Source organism: Mesoplodon densirostris, chromosome 2, assembly GCF_025265405.1.
Source record: "Mesoplodon densirostris isolate mMesDen1 chromosome 2, mMesDen1 primary haplotype, whole genome shotgun sequence".
NCBI classification, from domain to species: domain Eukaryota; kingdom Metazoa; phylum Chordata; class Mammalia; order Artiodactyla; family Ziphiidae; genus Mesoplodon; species Mesoplodon densirostris.
In genome coordinates, this window is record NC_082662.1 from 80,422,575 (window position 1) to 80,449,320 (window position 26,746).

At 39.2% G+C, this 26,746-nt stretch overlaps 1 protein-coding gene across 1 annotated transcript; it reads right to left on the bottom strand.

Annotated features, from left to right (window-relative positions):
* Window positions 1–349: 349 nt before the first annotated feature.
* Window positions 350–11,219, bottom strand: LOC132480748 (guanylate-binding protein 1-like). Its single transcript, XM_060085147.1, has 11 exons — window positions 11,097–11,219; window positions 8,773–8,972; window positions 8,124–8,251; window positions 7,122–7,231; window positions 6,653–6,849; window positions 5,804–6,046; window positions 4,661–4,941; window positions 3,790–4,002; window positions 3,056–3,158; window positions 2,618–2,811; window positions 350–1,525 (listed from the first exon to the last, which is right to left on the bottom strand). The coding sequence occupies exons 2-11, from the start codon at window positions 8,960–8,962 to the stop codon at window positions 1,409–1,411; spliced, it is 1,776 nt and encodes a 591-aa protein (XP_059941130.1). The 5' UTR covers window positions 8,963–8,972; window positions 11,097–11,219; the 3' UTR covers window positions 350–1,408.
* Window positions 11,220–26,746: the final 15,527 nt, after the last annotated feature.

Genomic DNA, 26,746 nt, shown 5'->3' on the forward strand with positions numbered 1-26,746 from the left:
TTTTGGAGATTAATCCTTTGTCAGTTGCTGCATTTGCAAATATTTTCTTCCATTCTGAGAGTTGTTTCTATTATATAAAGCAAGGGCCTGCAAACTATGGCTTCTGAGTGCCACCTGTTTTTGAAAACAATGTATTCTGGGAACACAGCCATGCCCACCCATTTATGTATATCAATGACTGCTTTATGGCAGAGTTGAGTAGTTGAGTCAGAGACCATATGGCTCACAAAGCCATGAATAGTTACTATCCCATCTTTTACAGAAAAGTTAGCCAACCTTGGCTGTATAAACTAGAACCTTATTTTTTTTGGTGAAAAACTTTAAAAAATCAGAAATGTAAAGTACAGTGAAGCATAATTTATTTCCAGGTTGAAACTAATTCTTAATTGCTTTAAGAAACTCCAACAACATACCTAGGGCTTTTGACAATTGTGATAAAGTCTATACTAAGTAATATCAAGAGCATATTTTACTGGTCAAAAAAAAGTAAAAAACAACTCATATTCTCTTGGGGGAAAATAAGCAGGCTTTCAAGTATGACTCTTAAGAATTGGGAAAAGATAGCCTAAACTCTAGGGTTGTAAATGATCTAATAATTAATTTAGCTCAGTTTTCTAACACATTATCAGTCATCATTTCAAGTTCATCTTTGCCAATTATAAATTGCTACAAACACACAATGTATATTTGTCATCATGTTACTATGTTTAGTCCAGGATCACTTACCTAAAGTTCTAAAGAGTCCCATTAAAGTTATAATCTGGGTGAACTGAGCAAGAAGGGAAAGTTTCCTTCTTTAGCCCATTTATTTATGATCCAACTCATACTCATGCTAATGGTTTCTTCCATCTTCCTATGGAAATTCTGTAGAGCTTCTAGATCGCTATATAAGGTGATTTGCTTTAGCTTGGAATTCACCAGTAAGCATTGCCCATTCCCAGTGTCCAGGAATCACATCATTGCTGACAGAGTGTGCGGTCTTGAAACAATGGGACACTGTATACTGTCTTCACTAAGAAGGTAGAATGGTTGTCCCTGATATTGGAACTTGTGGTGCACTTGGCCAAACTCATGACCAACTATGTCCCAAGACTTTAACCTAAGACTTTGCTCAATATCCACTTGTCTAACTCGTAGTCATCTGGAAGAAGAAGCTCCTGGGTGGTACCAGGTTATGATACCTCCTGGGTTGGCACAGAGGTAAAATGCATCTTGTTACACAGTTTACAATATTGTGAGGAAGATGGACATGATTTCAATTATGGTACTGCATGTCTTTGAAAATATTTAGTATAATAAAACTGTGAAATCTAAATATTATCAAGTGTGGTGACATTTTTCTTAATTTTAAACTGCTTGAGTAATGCCTCTGATAAGAGTGACCAGGAAAGCTCTATTTTTTAGTTCTTTAGCTTAGGCAACATTGCTGCCTTGGTTTTTTCATCTTCTTCTGGAGATTCTGTATTTCATTATGAAGTCGTCTGTTCTCTTCTTGGAATCCTTCCTGTAGTAGTCGGGCCTGTTCCTAAAAAAGTACAAATGGAGACTGAATAACGTGTCACATTAAGTAAATCTCTAACTTCTATCTACTTTCCACATTCATAGATTTTTTTTTAATATTTAATTTCTTCTTGAAATTTTCTCTACCATTAATTTCATTGTACTTTCTCTTGGGCCTTCTAGCTCTGTGATTACTTTTTCTGAGTCTCCTTGAGTCAAGAAGGATTTGGGGCTTATATCTCCCAATATACTGATGAACCTAAATTACCAGTATTAATTTTTTTTGTCCCATTAATTGTATACAACCTTTGTCGGCAATCTTAATGAAATGTTTGGCTTCAGATCTTATCTATGCATTATGATTTTTTTATGCACACACATACACACACACAACACAGAAATAAATGAAGAATTTTCAAAATCTGATGCAGTGTCTGAATCTTAGATCAGGGAATTTGATCTAAGCTTCCACACCTTGGTGGCAGAGGGGCAAAGTGCAGGTAAGGGAATCAGGGCCCCAGACAGACCATACTGGATTTCTGCACATAATTCCCAACTCAACACATACTAGGAGCAGGACAAAGAAAACAGGTAGGAGTGATAGACTAACACAATGGTGTGAGAGTTGAGTCCTTCTGCTTATGAAGGTTCTTTTAGAGCTAAAATCTGTGACAGAAGAAAAATTCGTGGATTCCTCTAACTGGTGAAGACTGTTCAGATATCTTCCCAAGCATTGTGGCCCTATAAAAATTACTTAGTCTTGTCTGAACCTCTGTTTCCTCTCCTAAGTAATACGAACATAGCAGCTCTTGTTTCATATAGTACTAAGCAAGAGATATGGAAAAGACTTTTTTATAATGTCTAGCAGATAATAGCTACCACGATTGGCAGATATAGTGATAATGGACTGGGTGTGACATAACTGCAAATAAAATCTTTTAACAACCAGACATTGTAGGGGCCAGTTCAGTCTGGCAGATAGGGATTGAAAAGTACAAGTGGGCAATCAAGGTCCTTCTTCTGGGCTTCATGTTCTCACTGCCATGCCAAGTTTGTGAACAGGGAGTGTGGAGAGAAAACAGAATAACAGGAACCTCAAGGTGATACAATTAAATACCTGAAGTTTGAGAGAGAGAGTTCTCTCTTGCTCTTCCAGCAACTGGGCCCTATCCCTCTCCATCTTCTCAGTCAGTTGTTTCACATGTTCCTGATAACTCTTTTCTTTCTGTTCCATCATCTGCTGATTCTTTATTTGCATTTCCTCCAGCATTTTTGCTGCAGCCTGTGCAGATTCAGCTTTCACACGTTCCACTGTCAGGAGGAAAAGGAAAAAGAAAAATGAATGTGGGTGACCATGTTGCTTCTTTCTTCCATGTACACATAACCTGCCACTGTTGCTATTGACTGTGTATGCTCTACTCAAAAATGACTTTAGTGAGTAAGAGTCATCTTTTCTCATCTTGCTATAGTTTAAGGATCCTAGGTTCACCCAGCCGAATTAATTAGAACTTTTAAGTGCTTTCAAGGCTGTTTAGTCTCTTGACTCACTCCTCACCTTCAAGCAACTTTTCCTTCTCTGAGAGAGTCTGGTCTGTCTGTAGAATTGCACCAGTCATAGACTCCTTGGACTTCAAATATTCCTGAAGAATTTCTTCAGCCTAGGACCCAGAAAAGAATGGGGTTAGTAATAGGAAATGGCTGTAAGCACTTATTCCTGTTTGCCCACCATCTTTCCCTCTAGGAATTGCTCCTCTTGGTCTTGGCATGCCTAGTGGTCAAGATTCCCTGTCACTGGGTGAGCACATGCTCCAGGCTGGCCAAGCATGACAGCTTCCTGAGCAGAATCTTTATAAGGGATTGATATAGATCTAAATAGTGATTCTCTGTTCTTTTAGACTGAGGGCTCTAATTTTGGTGCTGTTGGTACTGTGGTCTCATATGGGGTGAACTTGTTGGAGAATGAAGCCATCATTGAGAAAGCAGATCAGAAAAAGGGATGGAGGGAGGGAAGTGTGAGGTTGAGGGGAGGAACATGCAGAGAGATAAATGATGACATTATTTGAAATTTTGGATACATCTGATAATCCAATTTGTAACTCAGTTGTTAATTGAGTGCACTCTTTTGGATGAGCACATAGGATATATCTGGTATAACAGGCTCCCTGTATGTGTTTATTAAATGAGAGCATGAATGCTGTTGGTCCTGTAACTGCGCATCTGTGTGCAATACGCTTGGTCATGTTGTTTCAAGGAACACATCAGCAACTTCCCAGAATAAATTTTGGTTACCTGTATTCCCTTCCTGGGCTCCTGAAGATACTTTTTCTTCAGCTCTTGTATCTTTTCAGTGAATAGGCGATAGCCTCCTGGTTTAGAATAAATCCCCTCTTTCACACCTTCTTCTAGAGGACTGAAAATATCCTTAAGTAAAGCTGAGCAACGATCTGATGATGCTTTAAGATTCTTGTTACAAAAGTCATCTCGCTTTTTGTCTAGCTGGGCCTTTAATGTAAAAAACAGGAAGTAAAAAGAATAGTGAAAAGATGTTAACTTGACCTCAGAATTTCTGGAAAGTCTTCTCAAAAAAATAAAAATATAAAAGGTCTGTGACCCCCTAGAAGAACTTACAGGCACTCAGCAACACCATATCCTTACTACTGATCCTGACTTTCTACAAAGGTCCCTTTCACCATGGGGGTGACCTTCAGAGCAGAGATTACCAGCTATATGCTACACCTTTGGAGATAAACTCCTGCTTTTCAAACTGGACCAATGCTTGCATATGCAATAAATGTGGCTCAACATAAGCCTGCTCATGATAACTAAGGCTAAAATTTTCTTTGCTTTTGGCCAAAATATCCAATCAGCCTGATAACAATGAGCATGTAATTTGATTAGAAACTCTGATTGTTACTTATATGTATGTAATGAAATTATAGAGAAGAATATTAGTTTATTCATGAAAGAAAAAAGTTTCAATGCACCATAATAAAGTATATCATAATAAAATTGGTTCCTCTTATGATAATAACAAATAGTGTTTGTCACCATTTAAAAGTCTAGTAAAAATTGCTTTTCTCAAAATAAGCACCCATTTCATTTTCTAGTAGTACTTTACTTTCCAAGAGCCTAATCTGTATAAACTTAAGAAAAAAATTACCGCTAATTCCTTTTGAAATAAATGGTCTATGTCTTTCAAGGACTTCCTCATGAAGACTTCAATGGCCTCCTTCTCAACAGTCCTGTGCAGGTCCAGCAGCTCCTGGAGGGTTTCCGTGGGCAGCTGCAGCTTCTGATCCATCTGCTGGTCATAGTGGGCGATGGCCTTTTTCACTGCAGCTGTGTTCTCGATCTCGGCCAAGGCCAGGACTGCATTCTCCATGCAGGGCAGATCCCCGCTATTGATGGCACTGACATAGGTCTGCACCAGGGTCTCTAGACCTACAAATAGAGAACAAATGGTGATGTTTATTTTAGGAGGAGTGAGGAAACTTTCTATTCTGTGCAATTCTGATGATGTCTATTACCAACCATTTGCCTTACAGCATCAATGTCCTCAGTATCACCTGAAAACTGGCTAAAAATGCAGACTCTCAGCCTCTGCCCCAGTTCAACTGACTTAGACCCTCATCTTTAGCAAGATCCTCAGGTGGTGCATATGCACATCAAAGGTTAAGAACCTCTGTTCTAGATAGCCTAGGCCTGTGTTTATTGAGTACATTTACTTCACCCCCAAGCATTGTTAGGACAGAAACCATATCTCTCTCACTTATGTCTGTATCATCAGCCCTGGTAGGTCCATGGGAAACATTCAATTAATATTTGTGGAACAAATCAAAAGGAGTCCTCCATTTTGTTTATTCTAGCAGAGCATTGTCCAGAAGAACTTTCTGTGATGATGGAAGTATTCTATATGTGCCGTCCAGTGTCGTAGCCACTAGACATGTGTAGTGTGAGCCCTTGAGACACAGCTGTGTGATCAGAATGTTAAATTTCTTTAATTTTAATTAGTTTACATTTAAATTTAGATAGCTGCACTTATCTAGTGACAACTATATTGGACAGGGCAGGTCCAGTTTACTAGGACAGTTTTAAGCTTTTAGAGCTATTTTCCTTTGGCCTTTTCTATCTTTCCTCACCTAAGAATTGTGACTAATAAAACCTGTTAGAAGTGTTGGTGTCATCTAGAATTTACCACAATAATAACAGTAGATGTGCATTTTTCAAAGCCGAAGCTAGGTGGATGTTATTACACCATCTTTTAGTCATAACAGTGAGAGTAAAGACTGGGAAGAAGACTCACGAGGTCCATTGACCTTGATGCCTCCTGAAAGGGTTTTAGTTTTGGAATTCCTAAAGATGTAGGAACAGAAGACTGCAGCTTGTTGCACAAATTCGGGGTCCAGCTCATCATCACACAGGTCCTCAAGCTGGCCCAGTTTCTTCCTACCACTGGGCCGATCGAAGATAAAGCATTTCTTCTTTGGGAAGAACTTCCGGATACAGAGTCGAGGCAGATTAAAAATTTTATCTCTTTGACTGGCACCTGGAAGAAGATAAAAAGAATTTGCCTAATAGAGGGGCTTGCAAACTTTTTATGTAAAGGGCCAGACAGTAAATATTTTAGGCTTTATAAGCCAGATGGTCTCTTTTCCAAGTACTCATTTCTACTACTGTAGCATGAAAGCAGCCATAGACAGTCTATAAATGAATGGGCATAGCATGATTCCAATAAACCCTTATTTACAAAATCAGCTGGCAGGCTGGATTGGACATTATTTGCCTGTGAGCCATCCTTTGCCAACCCCTAGACTAGTGCACAGTTCGCACTTTTATTTATTTTCTTCAAATAAATTACCTATTCTACTCCATATTCTTTGGTTAATTACAGCACCACAAGCCCTAAGCAGGGATATAATGTAAGTCTAATCACAGCAGAGGGAAAGGTGAAAGAAATGAAACCTGTTCTTAAAACAGGGAGAAAATCAAATCAAATCTATTCATTCAGATAGTAAACAAGTGTTAATTCTTAGTAATCACCCCCTGAGAAGAAATAGATACTATAAATATAAGAAAACTGTTGATAGAAAACTAAAGAATGATAGTTTTTAGTGTTTTCTCATCCCATTTACCAATTCTAAGTTCCCTTTACCTTTCTTAAGCTTGAGTGAATTCTCCAGGTACTCGTCTGCTGTGATGGATTGTCCATCTGCCTCCAAGTCTAGGGAGAAATCCCTCAGTGTCCATACAAAGTCTGGAAAGAAGCTCACAAAGTCAGCTGAATCCTCAACCCCATCCACATCAGGTGAGGCTTTTGCCCTGATTCTATCTGTGAGCTCCGTCACATAGCTGAGCAGCAAATTAAGGAAAACTGGCATAAAAGAACAGTGCCCTCCACCCTATATTAGTTACATATACAAAACCCTTGTTTCGCCTTTGTTCTTAACCCAAGTATCAATTCTTCAGTAGGTATTGATACGTAGGATTATCCCCTGTCCTTGAATTACTTTTTATGTTTATCTTTTTGTGCTTGATTCACAAGGACTCACAGTTAGGCAGCTGTTTTATTAAAACTGGTCTCCCCTCTGACTCTGATGCTGGTTTGAACCCGAAAAAGATACTGAAGTTGGTCCATGGCCTGCTGGTTTATGGTTCCCATGCTATTGTACACAAAAGTGCTGCTCAGGAGTATTGCTAGGGCAAAGATCCAGGAGTCATTCTGGTTGTCACCCTGGAAATCAGAGTACATTTGGAAGAGGATTATTTTTCATTCTCATGGCACTTTTCAGATCAGCAGTAGTAAAAGGATGCTCATTTAATTAGAGGTTTTTTAGACTAATGCCCTATAAGAGGAAACCAAATCCAAGCAAAAATGACTGTTAGTAGGACTTGAACTTTGAATAGTTTTCTGATTAGTGTTTTTGGTTTACCCTGATTCTCACAAGACCCTCTTATAATCATTGGTAGATAATTGCAAACAAATAGTCATTGCTTGTGGGCATTCTAAGGCCTTAAATATAATTTAAATGTAAACTTTGCTCTTTATTTTTACAGAACAATTGTCTTAATATAAGGGTAATAATACATGTATCTATCTCACTGAGCAATTGTTGTGCACCTAACACTTTCCATTACTTATCTTTTAAGTATTCAAAACAATACTATGAGGCAAATGTAGATCTGTTACATCTGTTTTACAGATAAGAAAGCTGAGGTTAAAAGAGATCAAATAATTTGCTAAGATCATTGAATTACTGACAGACTTTAAATTTAAAGCCAAGGGTATGGGACTTCAGAACCTAAATCCTTAACAAAAGTTCTTTGCAGGATAAGATTCATTATGTTGAATTTATTTGTATTCCCTTTATGCATCTGGGTTAACTGGCTTAGCTTACAGCCTTTTAATAATTAGAATACTGTCGACTGACCACTATGCTCTTCTTCTAGGATTCTGCCTTATGAATATTTTCCTGACCCCTCATTGCTAAACTGGGTCTCATGGCATGTAAACAGAAATGAAAAAACGTGGTTAAGTGCAAGGTCTTATTTAAAGAAAAATTAAATAATGTAGAGAATATTCAGACATGAGGGGCTTAGTCCAAATTTGAATCCTCAGCCCTTACCTTCTCCACATCCCCCAGGCCCTCAGTATCAAGCAGAACTAGAGTATGTTCTGGCTTCTCGGGATGAGGCACACACCACATCCAGATGCCCTTCGTGTGAGATTGCACCGTGGAGCCCAGAGAAAAACCTGCAAGGGGGCATGGAGTTAAGAAAGGGTGGAGTTTTAATAGCAGATGGATCTTGAAATTGAGATAATAGTTCACAAAATCAAGGTTTAAAGAGACAAATGAAAACATAATCAGTATTGATCTTAATTGCAACCAGAAAAAGAGAGAAATTAGAACATTCAGTACAAACTGAAATATTTATTTTACCTTAAAGATCAGTATAAGCTTCAAGTTAATTCACATGCATTTTAGTAAATGTTTTATTGTTTATTATTATCTGTATTAATTTTCTTTATTACTACCTTACTCCTTCCAGAAAGGCATATTTATACTTTAAAGAGAAAATTAAGTCAAAGTGGTGAGAAAGAGTTGACTCTTATCTTCCAGCACAGAGTAAATGTAAGAAACCCATCACTGTATTGAAAGTTAGCTTTCAATATTCCTCCCAGGTCTCTAACTTCCTCTCCTCACATCACTGTTCTGCACGCTGGGAGTGTGGGTGGCAGAAGGGACTCAGCTGGGCTTTGCTGGTGCCACTCACCCTTTTTCTTCCCAGCCAGCTTGTTCATCAGGTAGGATTTACCAGTGCGGTAGAGGCCCACAATAGCCACCACCACAACGGGATGCTGAATGGCAGACAGGATCTTCAGTGCTTTCGGATTAACCAACAGTCGTTCGTTAGTGTTCTTGATGAGGCACTCTGGGCCTGACATGTGGCTCTCTGAGGCCATGTTCCCTTGTCTGCAGGGGAAGAGATGGGATGAATTAGAATTTCTGGTCTAAGCAGATCAAGAGCTTTCACGAGGTTATTTTGCATTCAGAAGGAGGAATCATAAAATCCCCCAACATGACCTAGTTTTGTGTCAACAGTGAGATAGATGAGGGAAAGACATTTTAGAAAGTTACGGAAGTATTATCAAAGTAGTCCATTAAAAAATATTGATATGACAGTGATTTATCAACATTCAACCACCCTCATGAACAAAATCTTACATTTAGTTTACCATGGAAAACTTTTATTTTGGACTGTCATTTAAAAATTTATACTAGACATTAAATGTAAAATAGAATAAGATTCAGAGAGATTCATTGTACATCCTGGCTATGTGTGAGAAATACAGTATTTATTTATTTATTCACTAATTCTTACTATGAATAAAGAATTTCATGAATAAATGTTTGTCACTTGATATATGTCTCTGAACAATTTCCAGTGATTTGAAATGTGTTTTTTCTCACTAGTTAGCCTTATTTTTACTGGGATAAGGGTCCACAGAACTTCTCACACTGCTATTCTAGAAGTGGAACTTACTTTAGCAAATTTTATAAAAATATGTGACCTTGTGAAACACATGGCTAGGGACCCCTCCAAAACCTTGGTATGGGCTTGTGGAAGCAAGGGGCTCTGAAACTTAAAATTTACTAGCTTCAAAATAAATTAGCCTCCAACTAAGTGGGGGTAAAGTGCACATCTGCAAATACTGCATGTTGCTAAAAATCATATTTGTACATGTGTGTGTGTGTGTGTGTGTGTGTGTGTGTGTAAGGGAACAAAAGACAATGAAATAAAGATTAAAAGATCAGGAGACAGATCAGGAGAAGTAAAGAAGAAAGTTGTTGAAAGAAAATATCTATATTTCCAGCCACGCACTTCCAAGTTTTCTGTTTTCTTCTTTTTTTTCCATTTTGTAGAGGAGAAGTAGAAACAGGAAGAGGAGTAGGGGTAAAGAGGAGGGGATGGGGATGGAAAAGGGGAGGGGAAGCTGAAAAGAAGAGAGAGGTGTCAGACAAGGTAGGTGATGAATAAGCTAATGCCAAGCCAAGGAATTCAGAGGAAGAGTTTCCAAAAGGCAAGATCAAAACTTCTTGAGAGCACAGAGAGGGCAAAGTAAACAAAGATGGTACCTTCAGTGCTGCACCACAGTGGATTCTTTAAAGAGGAAGCTTTTTAGTAAAGTAGTGGGCTGAATTCTGCTCCTAAGGGGTAAGGAGTGAGTTGACACCAAGAAATTGTATCTAGTGAACTTGCGCTATTTCTAAAAGAAGAACTCCACTTTGAAACAAAGTTCAAATGTAGGATTGAAGAGTATGGTATTTTCATGAATCTATACCTTTCACTTTGGGTTTCAGTTTTTCTCTTTGTCTTTAACAGTGTCATGTAGCTGTTTCCACTGCATCTCATTTACTATTCTTTCCTTCTCATGAAAATAACATATTTGTCACCCTTTCAGTTTCTTAGCTGCAGTCACATCAGTATTGAACAAGTTGTATCAAAGACAATGGTAATTTTGGGGCTTCCCTGGTGGTGCAGTGGTTGAGAGTCCACCTGCCGATGCAGGGGACACAGGTTCGTGCCCCAGTCCAGGAAGTTCCCACATGCCGCGGAGCGGCTGGGCCCGTGAGCCATGGCTGCTGGGCTGTGAGTCTGGAGCCTGTGCTCCGCAATGGGAGAGGCCACAACAGTGAGAGGCCCGCGTACCACAAAAAAAAAAAAAAAAAAAAGACAATGGTAATTTAATTGTGTCCCCAGTCAACACAGACAACATCAGCAAAGAGAAAGACAATCCTAATGCATTTCAAGATCTTAGTTTAGCTCCATGTCCCTGGTGCCTAATTCTACACAAGCACAGTAATGACCCAGGGATGTGCTGCCACCTGATAACACCAGGATTTCATCTGACCTTGTTCCCCACATTAGGCTCAGCTGCAACCTATTTTGATGCTGGTCATTTTTTAGAAAACTAACTAACCCTTAAAAATCCCTTCCCACCCCTGCACTAATCTTAACATGGGCTCCTTTTCCCAGAGCAAGGCTGCTTTAGCACTGGAGACAGAGCTGCTTTGAGGAAAAAGTAGAGTTCTTACCTGTTTTCTTCTCAGTTTAGGTGGAGTGGTTCTGTAACTTCTCTGTCTCTCACTAGATGGTTAGACTTTTATTTCACACACCCAAGGTCATGGGGCTTGCCTGATTTCCTGTAAATACCAGACAGAAGAAGTGAAGCAACCTCTGTAATAGATTTAGAGTAATATGAAACTGAAAGCACTGAAAACAGAACAATGACTCAATAAGCATAAAAGGAATTTTTGGAAGCTATCCTCTTTGGAGGGAACATGGGTTTGACACTACTTCTCAACTAGAGCCTTCACATTAATTTTTTTTGAAAGACATCTTAGAAACAATTTGGTGTTTAAAAAAGTGTCTATTAGATACTTAAATATAATGGAATGTATCCCGGGATTGGGGGTCAGTTTGGGAAACCTAGAATGAGGAAGCATATTTTTAGTTTTAATTTCTTTAAATAATGGACACACTTACAGTGGACCTGGTTCCTCATTTGTGCATGCCGTAAGTGAGGAAAAGGACACATATTACACATTCGTGAACATGCAGCCCCTGGAACTTAATACCCGGTGCACAGGCTGGAAGGGGCTCCATGTGTTGCACATGTGTTCCAGGCTCAGGCTGTCCGTTCTACAAGGGTTAAATAACTGATATCTCATAACAAACATTTCCCCACCATTTTATAGAAACTGAGGCACAGAAAGATTTAATGTCTTGTCCCAAATCACAGCACTGTAAATAGTCTGAACCGAATCATTCTTGATTCCAAACCCTCTTGTTAACCCACTTCATTATACTGCCTTTCCGTGGTTGCTCAATGAATAGCAGAAGTAACAGTTTTATTTCTTGACTGCTTTCGAAGAGGTACACATGTTACATGTCTAATTCAATCCTGACTATAGTCATGCAAAATAAGCGGTATTGTCTCCATCTTGCAGGAGGCTTGAGGGAGGGTAAAATAATATACCTGTTCAGATGCATTAAGCAAGTTATAGAGGTAGGATGCAAGTTTGAAACTCTGTTTACCCTTAAACTATGTTTTTTCTCCCCCTGAACAATGTTTCTGAAGGGAGGAATAGGGAAGTGAGGAGAAAGGGAGATATCTATAAGTTTCTCTCCTGATCTCATAGTATAAATGTATTTCTCCACACCTGGAAGCCAGTGTCTGAAATTTAACAAATAAAGTACACTCTTTTCTTTCCCTCTTTGCCATTATCTTTTAAAGCGTCTCTGAGTAAGTAGCACTTTAACTTGCTTTGAAAAATGTGATTTATCTGGGTCTTTCAGTTGCTGGAACACACCTAGTTTCTTCCTGCCTTAGCGGTCTATGTACAGCAATTTTCTGCATCTGAAACTTTCTTACCCCTGATCTTGGCAAGATTGCTTCCTTCTTATTCTGCTGGTCTCAGCTAAATGGCATCTTCTCACTGAGGTCTTCCATGAAAGTTAATCTCCAACACATCACCCTGCTTTTTTTTTTTCTTCTTCTTCTTTTTGCGGTACGCGGATCTCTCACTGTTGTGGCCTCTCCCGTTGCAGAGCACAGGCTCCGGACGCGCAGGCTCAGCGGCCATGGCTCACGCGCCCAGCCGCTCCATGGCATGTGGGATCTTCCCGGACCGGGGCACGAACCCGTGTCCCCTGCATCGGCAGGCGGACTCCCAACCACTGCGCCACCAGGGAAGCCCCTTGCTTTTTTTTTTACTTTTCCCTATGACTACCTGAAATTCAAGTTCATATTTTACTTTTCCCTATGACTACCTGAAATTCAAGTTCATAAAAACAGGGACCTCATGTGTTCACAGATGTGTGTGTCTCCAGCAATTAAAACAGAGTTTGGAAGAGAGTATAAGCTCAATGGATATTATGTGTGACTAAATATAAAATGGCTCCAAATATGAAGGTAACCCCACATTTTTCCAATTTGAAGTGTAGAAGAAATAGTAAAATGCCTATGTAAAGTATTTTGTTTGTCAATTTAGTTATATTTTTAAAATTATATATTTTACGTGTATATAATATTGATATGTTGGTTTTTTCTAACATTTCATAAAATAACTTTTAAATTGAAATATAGTTGACATACAATATTATATTTGTGTCAGGTGTACTACATAATAATTTGACATGTGCATACGTTATGAAATGATCACCACAATAAGTCTGTAATCATCTGTCCTGATACAAAGTTATTAAAATATCACTGACCATATTCCTTATGCAATATATTACATCCCTGTGGTTTATGCATTGTATAACTAGAGATATGTACCTCTTAATCCCCTTCACCCTTTTGCCCACCATGGCTCTGTATTTGCAAAAGTGGACTGAAACACTCTGGTGCTGTAGCCTTATTAACTATACTAATATTCTGATTAGTCATTTTATAAACTAAAAGTCTCTGGCTCTCCTCTACTTTTTCTCATGAGAAAGGGTTTTCTTATGTCAATTCAGGCCAACTTGCAACTATTTTATTGAACACATGCCAGTGGAAAGCAAAAGCAGGAATAAATTTAGTTTCTCAGAAATTTACTAGATGTTAGGAAACCAGCTCCTTCCTGATTGGTACAGGAAAGAGAAACTGACTCGTAGATACTATTTTTAGTTAATTACTTTCATTTTGGAGTATGGATTGTTGCTTTATTTATTTAAAACTCTTTTTTAGTCTTTCAGTATTATTGTGCAGTTTTCTATATTTCAGTTCAAATTGTTATGTATATTCTTACATTATTATGTTTCCTTTTTAATTGTGGTTAAAAAACAACATAAATTTTACCATTCTATTTTAAGTATACAGATTAACTATACTTACATGTTAATTATATTCCATCATTGTGGAACAGATCTCCAGAGCTTCTTCATCCTGCAAAACTGAAACTCTATACCCATCGAACAACTCCCCCTTAACCTTTCACCCTAGCCCTTGACAACCACCATTCTACTTTATGTTTCTATGAGTTTGACTACCTTACATACCTCATATAAGTGGAATCAGAAGGTACTGATCTTTTTCTAACTGGGTTATTTTTTAAAAATAATGTCTTCATACTTAACCCATGTTGTAGCATGTGACAAGATTTTCCTTTTCTAAGGCTAACATTTTTTAAATTTTTAATTAATTAATTTGTTATACAGCAGGTTCTTACTAGTTATCTGTTTTATACATATTAGTGTATATATGTCAATCCCAATCTCCCAACTCACTCCACACCCTCTCTTTCCCCCCTTGGTGTCCATACGTTTGTTCTCTACATCTGTGTCTCTATTTCTGCCTTGCAAACTGTTTCATCTGTACCATTATTCTAGATTTCATATATATGTGTTAATATACGATAATTATTTTTCTCTTTTTTTTTTTTTTTTTTTTGCGGTACACGGGCCTCTCACTGTTGTGGCCTCTCCCGTTGCGGAGCACAGGCTCCGGACGCGCAGGCTCAGCAGCCATGGCTCACGGGCCCAGCCGCTCCGCGGCATGTGGGATCTTCCAGGACCGGGGCACGAACCCGCGTCCCCTGCATCGGCAGGCGGACTCTCAACCACTGCGCCACCAGGGAAGCCCTATTTGTCTCTTTTTGACTTACTTCACTCTGTATGACAGACTGTAGGTCCATCCACATGTCTAAAAATGACCCAATTTCATTCCTTTTTATGCCTAATATTACATTATATACATTTACCACATCTTCTTTATCCATTCATCTGTAGATGGGCATTTAGGTTCCTTCCATGACCTGGCTATTGTAAATAGTGCTGCAGTGAACATTGGGGTACATGTGTCTTTTGGAATTATGGTTTTCTCTGGGTATATGCCCAGTAGTGGGATTGCTGGGTCATATGGTAATTCTATTTTTAGTTTTTTAAGGAACCTCCATACTGTTCTCCATAGTGGCTCTATCAATTTACATTCCCACAAACAGTGCAAGAGTGTTGCCTTTTCTCCAAGCCATCTTCAGCATTTGTTGTTTGTAAATATTCTGATGATGACCATTCTAACTGGTGTGAGGTGATACCTCACTGTAGCTTTGATTTGGAATTCTCTAATGATGAGTGATGGTGAGCATCCTTTCATGTGTTTGTTGGCAATCTGTATATCTTCTTTGCAGAAATGTTTATTTAGGTCTTCTGCCCATTTTTGGATTGGGTTGTTTGTTTTTTTGATATTGAGCTAAATGACATGCTTATATATGTTGGAGATGATTCCTTTGCAAATATTTTTTACCATTTGAAGTTTGTCTTTTAGTGTTGTTTATAGTTTCCTTTGCTGTGCAAAATCTTTTAAGTTTCAATAGGTCCCATTTGTTTATTTTTGTTTTCATTTCCATTTCTCTAGGAGGTCAGTCAAAAAGGATTTTTTTTTTTATTTAACAAATTTAATCAGTTATACGTATACATATGTTCCCATATCCCCTCCCTTTTGCGTCTCCCTCCCGCCCTCCCTATCCCACCTCCTCCAGGCGGTCACGAAGCACCGAGCTGATCTCCCTGTGCTATGTGGCTGCTTCCCACTAGCTATCTACCTTAAGTTTGGTAGTGTATATATGTCCATGCTGCTCTTTCGCTTTGTCACAGCTTACCCATCCCCCTCCCCATATCCTCAAGTGCATTCTCTAGTAGATCTGTGTCTTTATTCCTGTCTTAACCCTAAGTTCTTCATGACATTTTTTTTCTTAAATTCCATATATATATGTGTCAGCATACAGTATTTGTCTTTCTCTTTCTGACTTACTTCACTCTGTATGACAGACTCTAGGTCCATCCACCTCATTACAAATAGCTCAATTTCATTTCTTTTTATGGCTAAGTAATATTCCATTGTATATATGTGCCACATCTTCTTTATCCATTCATCCGATGATGGACACTTAGGTTGTTTCCATCTCCAGGCTATTGTAAATAAGGCTGCTATGAACATTTTGGTACATGACTCTTTTTGAATTATGATTTTCTCAGGGTATATGCCCAGGAGTGGGATTGCTGGGTCATATGGTAGTTCTATTTGTAGTTTTTTAAGGAACCTCCATACCGTTCTCCATAGTGGCTGTACCAATTCACATTCCCACCAGCAGTGCAAGAGTGTTCCCTTTTTTCCACACCCTCTCCAGCATTTACTGTTTCTAGATTTTTTGATGATGGCCATTCTGACTAGTGTGAGATGATATCTCATTGTAGTTTTGATTTGCATTTCTCTAATGAGTAAAGATGTTGAGCATCCTTTCATGTGTTTGTTGGCAGTCTGTATATCTTCTGTGGAGAAATGTCTGTTTAGGTCTTCTGCCCATTTTTGGATTGGGTTGTTTGTTTTTTTGCTATTGAGCTGCATGAGCTGCTTATAAATTTTGGAGATTAATCCTTTGTCAGTTGCTTCATTTGCAAATATTTTCTCCCATTCTGAGGGTTGTCTTTTGGTCTTGTTTATGGTGTCCTTTGCTGTGCAAAAGCTTTTAAGTTTCATTAGGTCCCATGTGTTTATTTTTGTCTTTATTTCCATTTCTCTAGGAGGTGGGTCAAAAAGGATCTTGCTGTGATTTATGTCATAGAGTGTTCTGCCTATGTTTTCCTCTAAGAGTTTGATAGTGTCTGGCCTTATATTTAGGTCTTTAATCCATTTTGAGCTTATTTTTGTGTATGGCATTAGGGAGTGATCTAATCTCATACTTTTACATGTCCCTGTCCAGTTTTCCCAGCACCACTTATTGAAGAGACTGTCCTTTCTCCACTGTACATTCCTGCCTCCTTTATCAAAGATAAGGTGACCATATGTGCGTGGGTTTATCTCTGGGCTTTCTATCCTGTTCCATTGATCTATCTTTCTGTTTTTGTGCCAGTACCACACTGTCTTGATTACTGTAGCTTTGTAGTATAGTCTGAAGTCAGGGAGCCTGATTCCTCCAGCTCCATTTTTCGTTCTCAAGATTACTTTGGCTATTCGGGGTCTTCCGTGTTTCCATACAAATTGTGAAATTTTTTGTTCTAGTTCTGTGAAAAATGCCAGGGGTAGTTTGACAGGGATTGCATTGAATCTGTAGATTGCTTTGGGTAGTAGAGTCATTTTCACAATGTTGATTCTTCCAATCCAAGAACATGGTACATCTCTCCATCTATTTGTATCATCTTTAATTTCTTTCATCAGTGTCTTATAATTTTCTACATAAAGGTCTTTTGTCTCCTTAAATAGGTTTATTCCTAGATGTTTTATTCTTTTTGTTGCAATGGTAAATAGGAATGTTTCCTTGATTTCACTTTCAGAATTTTCATCATTAGTATATAGGAATGCCAGAGATTTCTGTGCATTAATTTTGTATCCTGCTACTTTACCAAATTCATTGATTAGCTCTAGTAGTTTTCTGGTAGCATCTTTAGGATTCTCTATGTATAGTATCATGTCATATGCAAACAATGACAGCTTTACTTCTTCTTTTCCAATTTGGATTCCTTTTATTTCCTTTTCTTCTCTGATTGCTGTGGCTAAAACTTCCAAAACTAGGTTGAATAAGAGTGGTGAGAGTGGGCAACCTTGTCTTGTTCCTGATCTTAGTGGAAATGGTTTCAGTTTTTCACCATTGAGGACGAGGCTGGCTGTGGGTTTGTCATATATGGCCTTTATTATGTTGAGGAAAGTTCCCTCTATGCCTACTTTCTGCAGGGTTTTTATCATAAATGGGTGTTGAATTTTGTCGAAATCTTTCTCTGCATCTATTGAGATGATCATATGGTTTTTCTCCTTCAATTTGTTAATATGGTGTATCACGTTGATTGATTTGCGTATATTGAAGAATCCTTGCATTCCTGGAATAAACCCCACTTGATCATGGTGTATGATCCTTTTAATGTGCTGTTGGATTCTGTTTGCTAGTATTTTGTTGAGGATTTTTGCATCTATGTTCATCAGTGATATTGGCCTGTAGTTTTCTTTCTTTGTGACACCTTTGTCTGGTTTTGGTATCAGGGTGATGGTGGCCTCATAGAATGAGTTTGGGAGTGTTCCTCCCTCTGCCATATTTTGGAAGAGTTTGAGAAGGATAGGTGTTAGCTCTTCTCTAAATGCTTGATAGAATTCGCCTGTGAAGCCATCTGGTCCTGGGCTTTTGTTTGTTGGAAGATTTTTTATCACAGTTTCAATTTCAGTGCTTGTGATTGGTCTGTTCATATTTTCTATTTCTTCCTGATTCAGTCTTGGCAGGTTATGCATTTCTAAGAATTTGTCCATTTCTTCCAGGTTGTCCATTTTATTGGCATAGAGTTGCTTGTAGTAATCTCTCATGATCTTTTGTATTTCTGCAGTGTCAGTTGTTACTTCTCCTTTTTCATTTCTAATTCTATTGATTTTTCTCCCTTTTTTTCTTGATGAGTCTGGCTAATGGTTTATTAATTTTTTTTATCTTCTCAAAGAACCAGCTTTTAGTTTTATTGATCTTTGCTATCGTTTCCTTCATTTCTTTTTCATTTATTCCCGATCTGATTTTTATGATTTCTTTCCTTCTGCTAACTTTGGGATGTTTTTGTTCTTCTTTCTCTAATTGCTTTAGGTGCAAGGTTAGGTTGTTTATTCGAGATGTTTCCTGTTTCTTAAGGTAGGACTGTATTGCTATAAACTTTCCTCTTAGAACTGCTTTTGCTGCATCCCATAGGTTTTGACTCGTCGTGTCTCCATTGTCACTTGTTTCTAGGTATTTTTTAATTTCCTCTTTGATTTCTTCAGTGATCACTTTGTTATTAAGTAGTGTTTTGTTTAGCCTCCATGTGTTTGTATTTTTTTTTTTTTTCTTTTTGCGGTATGCGGGCCTCTCACTGTTGTGGCCTCTCCCGTTGCAGAGCACAGGCTCCGGATGCGCAGGCCCAGCGGCCATGACTCACGGGCCCAGCCGCTCCGCGGCATATGGGATCCTCCCAGACCGGGGCACGAACCCGTATCCCCTGCATTGGCAGGCGGACTCTTAACCACTGCGCCACCAGGGAGGCCCCATGTGTTTGTATTTTTTACAGCTCTTTTCCTGTAATTGATATCTAGTCTCATAGCATTGTGGTCAGAAAAGATACTTGATACAATTTCAATTTTCTTAAATTTACCAAGGCTTGATTTGTGACCCAAGATATGATCTATCCTGGAGAATGTTCCTTGAGCACTTCAGAAAAATGTGTATTCTGTTGTTTTTGGATGGAATGTCCTATAAATGTCAATTAAGTCCATCTTGTTTAATGTATCATTTAAAGCTTGTGTTTCCTTATTTATTTTCATTTTGGATGATCTGTCCATTGGTGAAAGTGGGGTGTTAAAGTCCCCTACTATGATTGTGTTACTGTCAATTTCCCCTTTTATGGCTGTTAGTATTTGCCTTATGTATTGAGGTGCTCCTATGTTGGGTGCATAAATATTTACAATTGTTATATCTTCTTCTTGGATCGATCCCTTTATCATTATGTAGTGTCCTTCTTTGTCTCTTCTAATAGTCTTTATTTTAAAGTCTATTTATTTCTGATATAAGAATTGCTACTCCAACTTTCTTTTGATTTCCAGTTGCATGGAATATCTTTTTCCATCCCCTTACTTTCAATCTGTATGTGTCTCTAGGTCTGAAGTGGGTCTCTTGTAGACAGCATATATATGGGTCTTGTTTTTGTATCCATTCAGCCACTCTGTGTCTTTTGGTGGGAGCATTTAGTCCATTTACATTTAAGGTAATTATTGATATGTATGTTTCTATTCCCATTTCCTTAATTGCTTTGGGTTTGTTATTGTAGGTATATTCCTTCTGTTGTGTTTCTTGCCTAGAGAAGTTCCTTTAGCATTTGTTGTAAAGCTGGTTTGGTGGTGCTGAACTCTCTCAGCTTTTGCTTGTCTGTAAACATTTTAATTTCTCCATCAAATCTGAATGAGATCCTTGCTGGGTAGAGTAATCTTGGTTTCAGGTTTCTCTCCTTCATCACTTTAATTATGTCCTGCCACTCCCTTCTGGCTTGTAGAGTTTCCGCTGAGAGATCAGCTGTTAACCTGATGGGGATTCCCTTGTGTGTTATTTGTTGTTTTTCCCTTGCTGCTTTTTTTTTTTTTTTTTTTTTTTTTTTTGCGGTATGCGGGCCTCTCACTGCTGTGGCCTCCCCCGTTGCGGAGCACAGGCTCCGGACGCGCAGGCTCCGGACGCGCAGGCTCAGCGGCCATGGCTCACGGGCCCAGCCGCTCCGCGGCATATGGGATCCTCCCAGACCAGGGCACGAACCCGTATCCCCTGCATCGGCAGGCGGACTCTCAACCACTTGCGCCACCAGGGAGGCCCCCCTTGCTGCTTTTAATATGATTTCTTTGTGTTTAAGTTTTGACAGTTTGATTAATATGTGTCTTGGCGTATTTCTCCTTGGATTTATTCTGTATGGGACTCTCTGTGCCTCCTGGACTTGATTAACTATTTCCTTTCCCATATTAGGGAAGTTTTCAACTATAATCTCTTCAAATATTTTCTCAGTCCCTTTCTTTTTCTCTTCTACTTCTGGAACCCCTATAATTCGAATGTTGGTGTGTTTAATGTTGTCCCAGAGGTCTCTGAGACTGTCCTCTGTTCTTTTCATTCTTTTTTCTTTATTTTGCTCTGCAGCAGTTATTTCCACTATTTTATCTTCCACCTCACTTATCCATTCTTCTGCCTCAGTTATTCTGCTATTGATCTCATCTAGAGTATTTTTCACTTCATTTATTGTGTTTTTAATCGATGCTTGATTCATCTTTAGTTCTTCTAGGTCCTTGTTAACTGTTCCTTGCATTTTGTCTATTCTATTTCCAAGGTTTTGGATCTTGGAAATAGAATCTTAGATCATCTTTACTATCATTATTCTGAATTCTTTTTCAGGTAGACTGCCTATTACCTCTTCATTTGTTAAGTCTGGTGGGTTTTTATCTTGCTCCTTCACCTGCTGTGTGTTTTTCTGTCTTCTCATTTTGCTTATCTTACTGTGTTTGGGGTCTCCTTTTTGCAGGCTGCAGGTTCGTAGTTCCCGTTGTTTTTGGTGTCTGTCCCCAGTGGCTAAGGTTGGTTTAGTGGGTTGTGTATGCTTCCTGGTGGAGGGGACTAGTGCCTGTGTTCTGGTGGATGAGGCTGGATCTTGTCTTTCTGGTGGGCAGGTCCACATCTGGTGGTGTGTTTTGGGGTGTCTGCAGAGTTTTTATGATATTAGGCAGCCTCTCTGCTAATGGGTGGCGCTGTGTTCCTGTCTTGCTAGTTGTTTGGCATAGGGTGTCCAGCACTGTAGCTTGCTGGCCGTTGAGTGAAGCTGGGTGCTGGTGTTGAGATGGAGATCTCTGGAAGATTTTGGCCATTTGATATTATGTGGAGCTGGGAGGTCTCTTGTGGACCAGTGTCCTGAAGTTGGCTCTCCCACCTCAGAGGCACAGCACTGACTCCTGGCTCCTCAATTTGGGATGATTTGTTGTCTATTCATGTATTCCACAGATGCAGGGTACATCAAGTTGATTGTGGATCTTTAATCCGCTGCTTCTGAGGCTGCGGGGAGAGATTTCCCTTTCTCTTCTTTGTTCCCACAGCTCCCGGGTCTCAGCTTTGGATTTGGCCCCGCCTCTGCGTGTAGGTCGCCGGAGGGCGTCTGTTCTTCGCTCAGACAGGACAGGGTTAAAGGAGCAGTCGCTTCGGGGACTCTGGCTCACTCAGGCCGGGGGGGAGGGAGGGGCACGGAGTGCGGGGCAAGCCTGCAGCGGCAGAGGCCGGCGTGACGTTGCACCAGCCCGAGGCGCGCCGTGCGTTCTCCCAGGGAAGCCATCTCTGGATCCCGGGACCCCGGCAGTGACGGGCTGTACAGGCTCCTGGAAGGGCGGCATGGACAGTGACTTGCGCTTGCACACAGGCCTCTTGGCAGCGGCAGCAGCAGCCCCAGCGTCCCACGCCCGTCTCTGGGCTCCGCGCTTTCAGCCGTGGCTCGCGCCTGTCTGTGGGGCTCCTTTAAGCAGCGCTCTTAATCCCCTCTCCTCGCGCACCAGGAAACCAAGAGGGAAGAAAAGGTCTCTTGCCTCTTTGGCAGCTCCAGAGTTTTCCCGGACTCCCTCCCGGCTAGCTGTGGCGCATTAGCCCCCTTCAGGCTGAGTTCTCACCGCCAGCCCCAGTCCTCTCCCTGCGCTCTGACCGAAGCCCGAGCCTCAGCTTCCAGCGCTGCCCGCCCCGGCGGGCGACCAGACAAGCCTCTCGGGCTGGTGAGTGCCGGTCGGCACCGATCCTCTGTGCGGGAATCTCTCTGCTTTGCCCTTCCCAGGTACGTGGGGAGTTTCTTGCCTTTTGGGAGGTCTGAGGTCTTCTGCCAGTGTTCAATAGGTGTTCTGTAGGAGTTGTTCCACGTGTAGCTATATTTCTGGTGTATCTGTGGGGAGGAAGGTGATCTCCGCGTCTTTCTCTTCCGCCATTTTCCCCGGAAATCTCAGTCAAAAAGGATTTTACTGTGATGTATGTCATAGAGTGTTCTGCCTATGTTTTCCTCTAAGATTTTTATAGTGTCTGGCCTTATATTTAGGTCTTTAATCCATTTTGAGTTTATTTTTTGTATGGTGTTAGGAAGTGTTCTAATTTCATTCTTTTACATGTAGCTCTCCAGTATTCTCAGCACAACTTATTGAAGAGACTGTCTTTTCTCCATTGAACATCCTTGCCTCCTTTGTCAAACATAAATTGACCTTATGTGCATGGGTTTAACTCTAGGCTTTATATCCTGTTCCAATGATGTATATTTCTTTTTGTGTGTGTCAGTACCATACTGTCTTGATTACTGTAGCCTTGTAGTAGAGTCTGTAGTCAGGGAAACTGATTCCGCCAGCTCCGTTTTTCTTTCCCAAGATTGATTTGGCTATTTGGGGTCCTTTGTGTTTCCATACAAATTGAGAAATTTTTTGTACTAGTTCTGTGAAAAATGCCATTGGTAGTTTGTTAGGGATTGCATTGAATCTGTAGATTTTTTTGGGGTAGTATAGTCATTTTCACAATGTTGAATCTTCCAATCCAAGAACATGGTATATCTCTCCTTCTGTTTGTATCGTCTTTAATTTATTTCATCAGTGTCTTATAGTTTTCTGCATACAGGTCTTTTGTCTCCTTAGGTAGGTTTAATCTTAGGTATTTTATTCTTTTTGTTGCAATGGTAAATGGGAGTGCTTCCTTAATTTCTCTTTCTGTTTCTCATTGTTAATGTATAGGAATGCAAGAGATTTCTGTGCATTAATTTTGTATCCTGCTACTTTACCAACTTCATTGATTAGCTCTAGTAGGTTTTTGGCAGCATCTTTAGGATTCTCTATGTATAGTATCATGTCATCTGCAAACAGTGACAGTTTTACTTCTTTTCCAATTTGGATTCCTTTTATTTCTTTTTCTTCTCTGATTGCTGTGGCTAAAACTTCCAAAATTATGTTGAATGATAGTGGTGACAGTGTGTACCCTTGTCTTGTTCTTAGGGCAAATGCTTTCAGTTTTTTTGTCTTGTTCCTGATCTTAGAGGAAATGCTTTCAGTTTTTCACCATTGAGAACGATGTTGGCTGCGGGTTTGTCATATATGGCCTTTATTATGTTGAGGTAGGTTTGCTCTATTCCTACTTTCTGGAGAGTTTTTATGATAAATGGGTGTTGAATTTTGTCAAAAGCTTTTTCTGCATCTATTGAGATTATCATATGGTTTTATGCTTCAATTTGTTAATATGTTGTATCACATTGATTGATTTGTGTATATTGAATAATTCTTGCATTCCTGGGATAAACCCCAATTGATCATGGTCCTTTTAATGTGCTGTTGTATTCTGTTTGCTAGTCTTTGGTTGAGGATTTTTGCATATATCTTCATTAGTGATATTGGTCTGTAATTTTCTTTTTTTGTGACAGCTTTGTCTGGTTTTGATATCAGGGTGATGGTGGCCTCATAGAAAGAGTTTGGGAGTGTTCCTCTCTCTGTTATATTTTGGAAGATTTTGAGAAGGAAATGTGTTAGCTCTTCTCTAAATGTTTGATAGAATTCACCAGTGTAGACATCTGATCCTGGGCTTTTGTTTGTTGGGAGATTTTTAGCCACACTTTCAATTTCAGTGCTTGTGATTGGTCTGTTCATATTTTCTATTTCTTCCTGGTTAAGTCTTGGAAGGTTGTACTTTTCTAAGAATTTGTCCATTTCTTTCAGGCTGTCCATTTTATTGGCATCAAGTTGCTTGTAGTAGTCTCTCATGATCCTTCGTATTTCTACAGTGTCAGTTGTTATTTCTTCTTTTTCATTTCTAAATCTGTTTGTTGACTTGTGTCTTCTCCCTTTTATCCTTGAGGAGTCTGGCTAATGGTTTATCAATTCTGTTTATTTTCTCAAAGAACCAACTTTTAGTTTTATTGATCTTTGCTATTATTTCCTTCATTTCTTTCTGATCTGATTTCTTTCCTTCTGCTAACTTTGAGGGTTTTTTGTTCTTCTTTTTCTAATTGCTTAAGATGTAAGGTTAGGTTGTTTATTTGGAATTTTCTTGTTTTTGAGGTAGAACTGTATGACTATAAACTTCCCTCTTAGAACTGTTTCTGCTGCATCCCATAGGTTTTGGGTCATCATGTTTTCATTGTCATTTGTTTCTAGGTATTTTTTGATTTCCTCTTTGATTTCTTCAGTGATCTCTTGGTTATTTAGTAGCATATTGTTTAGCCTCCATGTGTTTGTGGGTTTTTTTACCGTTTTTTCCTATAATTAATATCTAGTCTCTGGGTTTGTGGTCAAAAGGACACTTGATACAATTTTGATTTTCTTAAATTTACCAAGGCTTTATTTGTGACCCAAGATATGATTTAGCCTAGAGAATGTTCCATGTGCACTTGAGAAGAAAGTTTATTCTGTTGTTTTTGGATGGAATGTCCTATAACTATCAATTAAGTCCATCTTGTCTAATATGTCATTTAAAACTTGTGTTTCCTTATTTATTTTCATTTTGGATGATCTGTCCATTGGTGGAAGTGAGGTGTCAAAGTCCCCTACTACTACTGTGTTACTCTCAATTTCCCCTTTATGGCTGTTAGCATTTGCCTTATGTATTGAGGTGCTCCTATGTTGGGTGCATAAATATTTACAATTGTTATATTTTCTTGAATTGATCCCCTGATCATTATGTAGTGTCCTTCTTTGTCTCTTGTAATAGTCTTTATTTTAAAGTCTATTTTGTCTGATATGAGAATTGCTACTCCAGCTTTCTTCTGATTTCCATTTGCATGGAATATCTTTTTCCATCCCCTCATTTTCAGTCTGTATGTGTCCCTGGGTCTGAAGTAGGTCTCTTGTAGACAGCATATACACGGGTCTTGTTTTTGTATCCATTCAGAGAGTCTGTGTCTTTTGGTTGGAGCATTTAATCCATTTACATTTAAGGTAACTATATGTATGTTCCTATTACCATTTTCTTAATTGTTTTGGATTTGTTGTTGTTGGTCTTTTCCTTCTCTTGTGTTTCCTGCCTAGAGAAGTTCCTATAGCATTTGTTGTAAAGCTGGTTTGGTGGTGCTGAATTCTCTTAGCTTTTGCTTGTCTGTAAAGGTTTTAATTTGTCCATCAAATCTGAATGAGTCCTTGCTGGGTAGAGTAATCTTGGTTGTAAATTTTTCCTTTTCATCATTTTAAATATGTCCTGCCACTCCCTTCTGGCTTGCAGAATTTCTGCTGAAAGATCAGCTGTTAAGCTTATGGGGATCCCCTTGTGTGTTATTTGTTGCTTTTCCCTTGCTGTTTTTAATATTTTTTCTTTGTATTTAATTTTTGTAGTTTGATTAATATGTGTCTTGGCATGTTTATCCTTGGATTTATCCTATATTGGACTCTCTGTGCTTCCTGGACTTGATTGACTGTTTCCTTTCCCATGTTAGGGAAATTTTCAATTATAATCCTTCATATATTTTCTTAGACCCTTTCTTTTTCTCTTCTTATTCTGGGACCCCTATAATCTGAATGTTGGTGCATTTAATGTTGCTCCAGATGTCTCTGAGACTGTCCTCAATTCTTTTCATTCTTTTTTCTTTATTCTGCTCTGTGGTAGTTATTTTCACTATTTTATCTTCCAGGTTACTTAACCATTCTTCTCTCTCAGTTATTCTGCTATTGATTCCTTCTAGAGAAATTTTAATTTGATTTACTATGTTGTTCATCATTCTTTGTTTGCTCCTTAGTTCTTCTGGGTCCTTGTTAAACATTTATTGTATTTTCTCCATTCTATTTCTGAGATTTTGGATCATCTTTACTATCATTACTCTGAATTATTTTTCTGGTAGACTGCCTATTTCCTCTTCATTTGTTTGGTCTGGTGGGTTTTTACCTTGCTTCTTCATCTGCTGCCTAATTCTCTGTCTTCTCATTTTGTTTAACTTACTGTGTTTGGCGTCTCCTTTTCACACGCTATGGGTTCGTAGTTCCTGTTGTTTTTAGTGTCTGTCCCCCAGTGGGTGAGGTTGGCTAAATGACTTGTGTAGGCTTCCTGGTTTGGGGGACTGGTGCCTATGTTTTGGTGGGTGGAGTTGGATCTTGTCTTTCTGGTGGGCAGGGCTGCATCTGATGGTGTGTTTTGGGGTGTCTGTGAACGTGGTATGATTTTAGGCAGCCTCTCTGCTAATGGGTGGGTTTGTGTTCCTGTCTTGCTAGTTGTTTGGCATGGGACGTCCAGCACTGGAGCTTGCTTGTTGT

What these genes read in the sequence shown, in the direction of transcription:
- LOC132480748 (XM_060085147.1), bottom strand. Translation starts at nt 8,962, where the DNA reads ATGGCCTCAGAGAGCCACATGTCAGGCCCAGAGTGCCTCATCAAGAAC. An exon ending in GCCTGGGGGATGTGGAGAAG is followed by an intron (nt 7,232 to 8,123) that starts GTAAGGGCTGAG and finishes TCTGATTTCCAG; the next exon opens with GGTGACAACCAGAATGACTC. An exon ending in CTCTCTCTCTCAAACTTCAG is followed by an intron (nt 1,526 to 2,617) that starts GTATTTAATTGT and finishes GTACTTTTTTAG; the next exon opens with GAACAGGCCCGACTACTACA.